A 12,108-nucleotide genomic window follows, 5' to 3' on the forward strand; every position below is an offset into this window, starting at 1 on the left:
TGTCATGGGCAGGTGTCCACATACTTTTGACCATGTAGTGTATTATGCTGTAATTTCTCACTCTGTGTGTGTGTGTCTGTCTGTCAGCGAATATTCAAATAGGCTGGATCTCATTGACTCCAGCCCCTTACCCATCATGAAGCTTCAGGCCATCAGAGAAATTGCCTTGGCGAAAATTCATCATTTATTCGCCAATGTCCATATTCTACAGAAGACACTTATAGATTTAAACAATAAAATGGTGCAACTGGTAAGGAAGTGGCTTGGCCTTAATACGCACTCAACTAGAGACATCATCTTTCAGTCACGAAAAGGATGGTGGTCTGGGTATTGCGAATGTTGAGTAGGTATACACGGCCACGAGAACCAGCCACCTCCTGAACATGCTACATAATAGGGACCTGACAGTGAGAGAGATGGCTCATGCATCTCTTATACAACATCTTTAACAGGCGCAAAGTTCCAGTCGCCAGGGAGGGTGAAGAGCAGTTTTTGGGGTTTCAAATTAAAAACAACGGCAAACTAAACATCAAAGCTGCGGGATTTGGGGTGCGATCTGATTGGCTTGATCTAAACGATTTATGTAATCGTATGGGATTAAACCTGAAGTGGGCGAGACCAGACAGCGCACCAGTGGCGCTTCAAAACGTTGTAACAGACCCGCTCACCTACCCCCACGTCACTTACAAACTCCAACACATTACAAGAGCTACCAATTGAAGGCGCGAGAGCAGCCATACTTAAAATTTGGCGATCTCAGAGCGCAGAACATTGGACAGGTCTCAGGCTACAAGGGAAACTGGCGTGTTTACCATCCGCAAATCACTCCTTGTCTCATACTCTATACTCCAACACCTCAGTCAGTGAGGATATCCTCATTTTTACCATCAAAGCCCGTCTTCAAGTGCTACCGACTAAATCTAATCTGGCCATCTGGTGTCCATCTAGACATCATCCACATTGCATTCTCCATTTCACTACCCATCATAATGAGACATTTGCACACATTTTAAATGGATGCAACTTTTATAAAGGTCTCTATATAGCACGGCATGACAGGTTGGTGGACCTGGTAACAAAAGACATCAAAGAGGTGTACGGACTTTCCATAACCACTGTGCAGTAAAAATGGACTGGTTTAGCGCTAATCATGAAGACACCCCCTTTAGTAACATTCCAAACACCCCTGGCATCACCATTATAGATGCTGACAATAAGAATTGTTATTTTTGTGGAAATAGGTAGTTGTTTTGATTTATACATGGACACTTGTTACTACTCCAAGCTTTTAAAATACCAGCCATATATGATATTTGATTACGATCTAGGGCAACATTTAAGAATTGTGCAAAGATTGGTTGCTTTGTCTCGTCATGTCAGGTGACATCAGATTGGAAAGGTTTTGGTTTTCAAAATGGTGAGAAAGTCCAAGAAATAATGACGCGCCTCTGATTCATGTGGTGTTAAAATAGACACAAACTGACACTCCCTTAACCATGTAAAATCACAGCTACTCAGTAACCATCATAAATGAGTAACTACTGTAAATATTTAAATAACTACAAGAAAACTAATAGGAATGTGAGAAACATCTGGATGGGTCCTGGGAGTTTAAAGAGGCAACAGGTACACATCCAAGATGTTTTGAGGAAAAAAAAAAAAGTAAATACCGTAAGCCTTTTTAGTAATAGAAAACTAATACAAAAGATGTCTTACACCAGGAGTCTTCAATCTTATCCACATAACCTGCGGCTGCACCGGCCCTTTCATGCCACCCAATTAGGAGGTACACTTGATAACTGATTTGAGACCAAGATGAACTGATTAAACCCATGGAAATCAGTTGTGGCCATTTTGTGGATAAGAATTCAGGCCTCTGCCTAAAACAGTGCAACGTTATGCGTAAATGGCGAGGCTGGAGTATCACTTGAGAATGAAGGAAGTCCTGTGTTAGAACATGTAGCGAAGCTGATATTTTCGAGACATATGACAAACTCCTGACTCACACAAGCATGAAGACATGCCGTGACCTGCACTCAACACGTCCACGTCTGTAATGATTCTCAAACGGTTATTGTTGAAGTCCATGCGCTCAATGTCAATGCATAATATACAATGAATGAATGTAAAAACAGGGTGTAACCATGCAAGGTAATGTGTGATACTGAACTAAGAGAGCATGTCAGGGCAGGATATAAAGGCGCTATTTGTTTTCATTTAGGAAGTAACGGCATGGGTTCATAGTAGTTGGGTTTACGAGAGCCTAGTACAAAAAGGCTGGATTTATGGGAATGCTGTTCCTGGTTATTGGACCATTGGAGTTTGGATCGGTTTTTAACTGGGTCTTGAATTTCCTTCATGCAAAGTTGAACACATTGTCTTCACAAACGGGCAGATCGGATCATTCTTCATGTCTGTGCATCATAGATTCCAGGAGTTAGAAGGCTTAGCGTGCGCAAAGAACTTAAAATTAGCCTTGATGCCTGAAAGGGGGTTCTTTGATGTAAATCAAGGGTTTTCAAAGTGTGGGAGAGTCAGCCCCCCCCCCCCCCCCTCAGAGAGCAAATAAACAACAGCACCCCCCCCTTCCCTTACAATTTTTATTGTTGCTATACTTAATGTTCCATTCGTATTTTAAAAAAATGGTTGTTGTACACATTTTAATTTTTTTCTTTTACACATTTTAAACATGAGCTTTTTTAAAACATCTTTTTTACACACTTTAAACATCTGTGCTTTTTAAAACCTCTTTTTTTACACATTTTTTAAACATCTGTGCTTTTTTAAAACCTCTCTTACACATTTTAAACATCTGTGCTTTTTAAAACCTCTCTTTTTACACATTTTAAACATCTGTGCTTTTTAAAACCTCTTTTTTACACATTTTAAACATCTGCTTTTTAAAACCTCTTTTTTACACATTTTAAACGTGCTTTTTAAAACCTTTTTTTTACACATTTTAAACATCTGTGCTTTTTTACAACCTCTCTTTTACACATTTTAAGCATCTGTGCTTTTTAAAACCTTTTTTACACATTTTAAACATCTGCTTTTTAAAACCTCTTTTTTACACATTTTAAACATGTGCTTTTTAAAACCTCTTTTTTTTACACATTTTAAACATCTGTGCTTTTTTAAAACCTCTCTTTTACACATTTTAAACATCTGTGCTTTTTAAAACCTCTCTTTTACACATTTTAAACATCTGTGCTTTTTTAAAACATCTCATAGCATCGTTAGCTAGCACCTCTTGGCAGACAACACACTGTGGCAGTGGAGCATCTTCAGATCCAGTCCATGAAAATCCAAACTTTAAATAATCGTGGTCATACTTCCTTCTTTTTTTGCTTGGCCCAGACTCTGTCTCCTCACTCACTGCAGCTTTAGGAACCAAAAATCGATCCATTTTGTCTCTGGCAAAGGCTAGCTGAAGTTCACTAAATGTCTGCAATAGTAACTTATTCTGGTTTATTTTTCCTCACGTTGCCCCCCCCGAAGAACTCTGGCGCCCCCTAGGGGAGGCGCGCCCCACACTTTGAAAAGCCCTGATGTAAATGAATCACGATGGTAGAAATATTTCAAGTGGCGGCTTAGTGGTTCAAGGTTCTAGGTTGCTGATCAGAAGGTTCAATACCTGCCTCTGCCAGGTTGCCGGTGTTGGGCTCCTTAACCCTCGGTGTTCCAGGGTGCTGTATCATGTCCATCTCTTCACTCTAATACCAGCTAGATTTGCAAAGAAAAGGATTTCTCTGTACTCTACTTGTACATGTGATACAAGAAATACATGCTTTCTTCATGCTTTATAAATTATTTCTTGGCTTATGTGACTAGCATATGGGCATTCTTGTAATGCAATAATGTCTCAGCCAGTTTCTGCATTACTGGCCAGAAGGTTGTAGGTTTAAATTCCAAGGGGCTACTCTTGTGCATCACATGTAACTCCTAAAGTGCAGTGTGTGTGTGAGAGAATTATAAGCCAATTTTGATAAAAGCATTTGGCAGTACAGAAATGCTACCGAACAGAAATATGATGTAATGGTATCAGGCACTAAAATCACCTCACTCTGCATCAGGCTTTCGTCTAAATCGGGGAACAGGGGCGCTGCGCCCTCTTACTCTCGGCGTGTGCCCCCTTACCGAAATGCCGATTGAACCCCAAGTCACACTTAGGCCATGCACTTATATGCTACTGCACGACATGCAGTCTTTCTCAAAACGATCTTTTCTCCGTGAAAACATCCCAGCAACACCACGTGACAATGTGTCTGATCATCAAATACGTTATAATTACTCCAAAAATATTCCAATCATAGTAGATACACCGCCAGATGGTGCAAAAACAATCCGAATTGGCGTTTTCCAGACTGAGGCGCCATGTTTATTTGTCGTGGCTGCTCTCGTGAGATTTGACATGGGTTACATACAAGGTCAGCTGACTTGTAGAGCGAGATTTCTCGAGACTGAATGACCTTTCACCCACCGGCGCGGGAGTTTTTGACAGAAGTAGTTCACAAGTTGTTTTTGTTGACACTTGGGCATTTAAAGATGTCATCCCGTGGCACGAAACGGAAGAAAGCCAAAGATTTGTTACAATTTCGCTGTCAGATAGCCTCAGAATGTCCCATTGTAGCCTCAATTTTTCAAAGGCTTCACACGGCGGAGGGGGGGGATGGACAACCGGCACCATCCCCCCCCGCTCCCTCGCCATGGTGAGCGCCCTCATACTAAATTTTTCTCGAAAAACCCCTGCTCTGCATGAAGGTGGTCATTTTGTCTCCAAGTGAGCGTGTGATCTTTGGAGGAAGAAATGTACTTGTAATGTATTAATGCTGAACCCAGATCGAACCTTTCAGTATTATGGTCATAGAATTTTAAGCATCTCTACAGTAGGAATTGAAAATCAGGCCTCCACTCATGGCTACTGCTGGCCTGTGGGCACCACTACTATTAGCAAACAGTGGGTGTATTTATTTAAAAGTTTCCCAGGTTAAGAGTAGACTAATTATACATCCACCAGTCGCCAAATGCTCCAGGTCCTGGAAACGCTGTGAAAACACGCGTTTCTAGGAATTCCTTATGTTTTCTCAAGCCATTCAGCCAGAAGTGCTCATCATCCACAATGGGCCCTTTCTGTATTTACAAGGTTGGGTTGTAATCAGTTGCTTGACCTCACCAAATGTTTACTCTCGTTATCGAATTTGTGCACATAGCAGTCACTCTACAAACATTCCACGCCAACCTGAGACTTCCACATACACAAAGTGAAAAAGATGTAAGCAGTGTGGATTATTGATGAGGAAAAAACAGTTCCAGGTCTTTGACTGGGCAGATGTTGCCCAGCAGGAGCGGTTCATACTGTAGCCTTCTGCAAAAAGAGCACTATTTATACATTGGGGTGGGGGGGCTTGTTTTCTGTAGTTTTTTTTTTTTTTTGTATTTATTATGGTGTGTTTTTTTATATTCTGACTGGAAGGAAATGGGGCTGGGAAAAGTTAAACCTGTTTCCTTGCCCATTTCACGTTAAATTTATTTGCACAGTTATAGTGAGGCAGAGAAAAGGACAGCATGGGGTGGGTAGAGATGATAAATGGTGTCCTATAAATGAGTAATAAGATGGCTTTTTATGTTTACAGACTTCGATAGCCTGTTTTAAACACGTTTCCAAAAAAACTAAATGTGAGGAGTCAGTTTTCCCAGAATTGATTTGCTCTTAAAATAAAACGTTTATTTTATCTTGACAGTTGAATTGACTCGAATCAGAGTGTTTTATTCTTCTTGCACAACAGCTATTTGTCAGCATTTCAAGTCAAGTCAGTTTTATTTAGGGGTGTTCACACGGCACATATTTGCATCGATGCTGCACCGATGTATTTTGTTGCGTTATATCTTACACCCGTGTAAATTTTGTGGAGCGTTCACACGTCACAAACCTGCTTACTAGAGAGAAGCGTGTTAGCACCGGTGCAGCCCCACTTGCGTTCACACGGCAGTTTTTGCGACCGCGCTATACGATAGTAATAATGCAGAAATGAAATATGCGCATGCGTGAAAATGTACTTCCTTTTCCCGGTTGTCATGGCATCACCATGCGCCGGGAAAAAAACGTGGATGAAGACACCAGTGTTGTCAGATACTGCTGACGTTTTCCAGCCCAAAATATGTTAAAATCCGCCAAAATGCACTTAAAACTGCCCAATCTGGCAACACTGGAAGACACGCAGTTCTGTTGTTGTTGATATTCGCCATTTTGGAAGCGCAAAATACCAGGATGCGAATTATGCAATGCCCGTATGTAATCAACTCTCCTCACGCGTAGCGAGTCGACCCCTAGCGTTCAGACGTCCCATTTTATAATCGGTGCTGCACCGCAAACTAGCATTTACTCCGGAGTAAATTTCTTAAACCACCTCCCGAGCAGGGTTAGATTTGCACCGGTTTAAGCAGCTTTCAGGGGCTATACCGGGATAACTTTGTACCATGTGAATGCTCTACCGGGGCAGCCCCGGTGCTACACTGGAGTAAAAGTTGCCGTGTGAACACCCCTTTTGTATAGCACTTTTAACAATAAGCATTTGTCGCAAAGCAGCTTTACAGAATTTGAACGACTGAAAACACAAGCTAATTTTATCCCTAATCTATCCCCAATGAGCAAGCCTGTGGCGACGGTGGCAAGGAAAAACTCCCTCAGACGACATGAGGAAGAAACCTCGAGAGGAACCAGACTCAAAAGGGAATCCATCCTCATTTGGGCAACAACAGACAGCATGACTATAACATTAACAGTTTTAACATGAAGACAGCTTCATTGATGTTCTAATTCTTCGTTGATGGAAACTTGAGTGCAAAACTGTTCATGACAACTACAGTCCTAAAGCATTTACTTTTTTATTCAATAAACAATGACTCCTCATACTTTGTCTGTTTATAGCTACATTTATTGTTTTGGAATGTTTATGAGACAAGTTAGTTCCTGTTATCACTTGCATTAAATACATGCATACCGGTCTTTCCTTTCACTTAAAGTTAATAAGACCAAAAAAAGCAGCTGAGAACCAGAAGGTGCAAAGTCCTCGTTCTATCCTGAAGACTTTCCAGTAGCGGAATAGTTACTGACTTTTTAAGCTGACACTGGAGATTCCTTCATAGACTTGTTTGAACATCTCCCAAGAGAACGGTTCACTATGTTAATCATTATATGTTTTTCTTAATCCATTTATTATTAGGCTTGGGTTATGTTGTGCATCCGCCATATAAGTCCCTGTCGTTCTAACCAATCACATTTGAGAATTTAACAGCACTATGATAAAGCCGTAAACTTTTATGCAAATAAAAACAGAAAAATTAAATATGCCCTGAATATAATGATGGACATTATTGTAAACCGCGTTGCAGTGTGGGAAATAAGGGATTTTAAGCAGACTGTCACAGGACAGACAAGTCTGAAATGTTGTTGGTCCGTCCAAATTTCAGTCTGTCTGAATGATGCCCCTTTTCCACCAAAGCAGTTCCAGGGCTGGTTCGGGGCCAGTGCTTAGTTTGGAACCGGGTTTTCTGTTTCCACTGACAAAGAACTGGCTCTGGGGCCAGAAAAGCCGGTTCCAGGCTAGCACCAACTCTCTGCTGGGCCAGAGGAAAGAGCCGCTTACGTCAGCGGGGGGGGGCGGAGTTGTTAAGACCAACAACAATAACAAGACCGCGAAAGATCGCCATTTTTAAGCGACGAGAAGCAGCAGCTGTACAAACGCGAAGTCATCCATTATTATTATTGCTGCTGCTGCTTCTTCCGTGTTGTTTTTGCTTCGATATTCGCGCCAAGGTTTATGCAAACGTAGCGACGTAACTGACGTATACAACGACGTAATGACGTATACAGCGACATAATGACGTGGCTTCCCTTAGCACCGCGAGCTATGGAAAAGTAAACTGGTTTTCAGCTGGCTCGCAAGTTGAACGAGTTGTAAACCAGCACCGGCCCCGAACCAGCCCTGGAACTGATTTGGTGGAAAAGGGGTATGATTGGCCAAAGGCCCAGAACAATGCGGCCGGGGGTCCGGGGCTGAAGCTGAAGGGCTTTAGATGCCTGGAGATGGCTTCTCAGCTATTTCCAGGCACATTTTTGTGATCTTTAAAGGCCAGATTACACTAGACATAGTTGCTAATTACACCTACAAATTGAAAATATAATTTACAAGAAAATGTCAGAAGATTCAAGAAAAACATGCTTAAACCTAGACGGCCTTTTGATTTCATAAAATCGGTGAAATTTAGTTCCCTCTGAAATTTGGTCATTGTGATGCATGTTTATTTCTGGAATATCTCACAAAATATCAGGCCATTCTGTAGCTGGGAATTTATTTAATTTGAGGGGATTCCCAAGCAAATAATGTACATGAAATCACGCAGTCAAGCAGATCGAAGAAGTCCGATGTGCGCACGGACAGGTTTACCTTCGTCGTCGTCTTTTCTTCCTTCTGTGGGGTTTTACGGCAGCTGGCATCCGGTGTTGCATTATCGCCATCTACAGGTTTACCTTGACTGTGCACTGACAGTTCCATCATTCTGTCGCTAAACGAACAGCTGATCACACCGAGGTGCTCGCTGACTGCCGATATTTATTCGTTTGGTCCTGCATTTCCTTTCCTTCGCAACATGACGTCTTCTCACTTTCCGTTACTGTAGTCGGTGTTTCACGTTTTATTCGCATCCTCCATTGTTCTCTCCTGTTTCAAATTTGTATCCCACAATGCCTTGCGCAAATGGGGAAAGCCCACCACATCATGCATGATGTAGTATCTTGAATTGGGTCATGGTGAAGCAGGAAAAAATAGTGGAGAATTTAGGGTCACGTGGCCCTAAATTCATTAATTGCTTTATTTTAAACCTAATAAAATTGGAAGTCTGTAATTTGAATTCAGTAGCTTTCGGGCCACTACACAAAAATAATTGTGTGTCAGGAGAAATTCTTTTCTTATTAATGACCTAAACTTGAAAAATCTGAAAGGCAGTCTACCTTTAAAGTTATACCCAAGAAAACTGTAGCGCACACAGGTCAGTTCCATGTCTAGAAAAAAGTACGGTGGGCCAAGGATGTTCCAGTTGGTTACAACTTACCGGGACTCCTGTATAGGTACTATAATAACACTCCTCATGAAACATTATGTCAACAATGAATTTTTTTATACTTTGTTTATAGTAAGTTTATAAGAAATTTAGTCATTAACAATACAACCATTCTTACATAGAGTTAAAATTTTGAGTACAAGATTCCAAGTAACTCTGGAACAGAATGACTCAAAACTAGACATGGTCATATCATTTGGCATTCAGACTAAAATCTGCTGGACTAGAACTTGGAAAATAGAAGAAAATAAAAACTCTATTCAAATATAAAGCTACATCCTCCAAAGCATATGACCTCTCATTATTATTCTGTCCATCTGTCTGCTGCCGTCCTCATAGTTGAGGGTCTGTGACACAGGAAGCGATCAACTAGCGTCCCTGAATTCTCTTGGGTGATTATAGCACACCAGAGGGACCCAGGGGCCTCGTCAAGATTGGGAAGGTTGGGAGTGTTTTTCTGAAAGTAGGGAGTCTAACTTGGTCGCTGAACTCTTAATCAGCTGACTGGATCAATGAGATACTGTCAACCCTAAAACATTAGTTCACCTGCATCGTGCAATAAAAACAGTGAACATTTGAGTGTATTATTATTGCCTTATTTAGTATGCCACTCGGGGAGAGGGAGGTGCTTGTAAATTTTAGCAGGTCTAGGACCTTTGGTGGCCGAGTTATGAATTTTTAAATCCCTATGCGCAAGAGCGGATGGAGCAAGGGCTCATGCTAAAGCTTTCCGTGAGCCGCACTCGCTCCTGACATCGGATCGGCCCAAGCCTGGGCTGGTTCAAATGGTCTCATGGAGAGGGATGTGTCTGTAAATTTTGGGCGGGGCTAGGACTATCGGTGGTTGAGTTATGAATTTTTAAAGGTTGGCTCAAGCCAGGGCTCATATTAAAGATTTCGGCGCGTGGGGGTTTTGGGGGTGAATAACGGGCCGAGGCGGGGTCATAGCTGGCCAAGTCTGTGCCGGTTCAAAAGGGCTTGGGGAGAGGGAGGTGCCTGTAAATTTTGGCGGGACTAGGACCATCGGTGGCTGAGTTATCAATTTTTAAATTCGTGCCCGCGGGGACCCCCCATTTCACAGGCCGTGTTACAACAGAATGTATTCGCCCAGTGAACCATTTTGAAGAAAGCTGGAAGTAGATTAGACCCATATCTTTACAATTTTTTCATGAGCCATCCGGTTTGATGCTTTTGAAATGCAGATGGACAAATGCGAAAATTACCGGTAAATGTCCTCCATCCTGGCCTTATTTCCCACACTGGCATTGGATAAAAACAACAGTCACTTGTTGCATATTTTGTCTTCTATCAGAATGTGCATTCAAAACAATGTGTTTTTCTAACTCTATTTCTAATGTTTCATCTCTTTCAGCTCAGTCAGGGGAACGTTCCTGGCATCGAGAGTGCTTCCTTGGCTATGGACACAGAAGAAGGAGTGGAAGTGGTGTGGAATGAGGTGCAGTTCTCTGATAAGAAGGTCTTCAAAGCTCATGAGGTGCAACCAGTCACTCACTCACTCACTCACTCACTCACTCACTCACTCACTCATCTCCCTGATAAATTTCATACCATTTCACCCCCAGGTCAGGGAGTGTTGCAGCTTAAACATAAAGGTTGGAACAAATCCTGGCACTCAGGAGTTCTATAAACATGAGTCATGAAGCAGTCAGTCAAACCCCTTTTTAACCAACAGGGAACGGGTTCCGTTCTGATTTGTGCACCAAATCTTGAACTGTTCAGAGCATTTTGACCAAAAATAAATTGGTTTGGAACCTGAAAAGTTGGTTCCCAGCTGGAACCAAAATATCGCTGTTTTTTCCAGTGTGAACCGTTATGAGCGTGTCATGAGTTTGGAGTGGAAGTGGAGCGCAGGAATGGAGAACCCAACGAAAAAGGATACATCTTCAGAAAAAATGGATTGAAAACAAATATCTGCAATAATGGAACAAAAGCTCAGAGGTGATGAATGCACACCGCCATCTTGTTACTACTGTTTCTTTCGTCGGCTGTCCATCATTAGCCATGACTACTGCTTTATTAGGATGTGCAGAAACGCAGATGGCCCGCACCAAAGCCAATGGCTCGGCCGAGCTGCCACGGAATGCCCAGCCTCGCAAGCTCTCGTATACTATTCTCCTTTCCTAACGAAGCGCCTTGCACAGTAAGGTAAGACAAATAATGTCATGCCCCCATCGTGTTGTCTCTCTGGACCTCCAGACCTGATGCCAAGTGGTGCACAAAAGTGCCACAGACCTGACGGGTATGGAAGTTGCCCCGCAGTGACAACCAACTTGCTGAGTGATGCCATTTGAGTGGCTCTTTCACATGCCATCTGTTGGTGTGCCATTGACCCTGTCGGGTTCATCTGCTACATTGCGCTGAAAAGCGCCCTGCTGCCAGCGCCTTATTGGTGAGGAACTATTTTTAACCCGTAGCTGGAACCCAGGCAGGTGCTACCACTCCGGGTCAGAGCAGACCTGGGAGCAATGGTGATTAAGGGGTAACTCCACTTTCTCCAATACTCAAGTCCTCCTGGACCGGAGACTCTCCACCAGTTACAGTTTAAAGTCATACCCAGGACTGTGTTACTACTGTTTACTCGTATATTGCGCGATGCCCTCCATTCATGATGCATCCTTGATCACAATTTGGTGGGCACCAAAGTTCAAAGAATCCTGAACGGAACCGGTTCAAGAACCCGTTCCCTGTTGGTTGAAAAGGGGTATGAGAGCATCAGACTGTGAATGGTACAAACTCTCAGACTGGTGACAATGAAGGGGGGGAGAGAGACCATACACTAATGCAAGAGCATCATTTGATTCGGTGTGCACTTTTGACCACAATTTCCAACCCTATTTACTGATTGTGTCTTTCCCATAGATCTAAACGTCAGAAGTCACTTTAGTCACTGTTCTTATTAAAACATGCCCAGTCCAGCAGTCTTTGTGCCTGAAGCTTCTGCCAACCAGCCCTAATAATGAACCCTCT

The 12,108-nt window shown here is 42.5% G+C and overlaps 1 protein-coding gene across 2 annotated transcripts in view; it reads left to right on the plus strand.

The window, feature by feature from the left end:
- Positions 1-12,108, plus strand: part of nrbp2a (nuclear receptor binding protein 2a) — a 151,961-nt gene that overhangs the window by 114,075 nt on the left and 25,778 nt on the right. For both annotated transcript variants that reach the window (XM_060931603.1, XM_060931613.1), the window contains exon 2: positions 10,493-10,615. In XM_060931603.1, the coding sequence (XP_060787586.1) occupies positions 10,493-10,615 (123 nt within the window). The remainder of the gene's footprint in view (positions 1-10,492; positions 10,616-12,108) is intronic.

The sequence above is a fragment of the Neoarius graeffei genome, chromosome 1, assembly GCF_027579695.1.
Source record: "Neoarius graeffei isolate fNeoGra1 chromosome 1, fNeoGra1.pri, whole genome shotgun sequence".
Classification (NCBI taxonomy): Eukaryota; Metazoa; Chordata; class Actinopteri; order Siluriformes; family Ariidae; genus Neoarius; species Neoarius graeffei.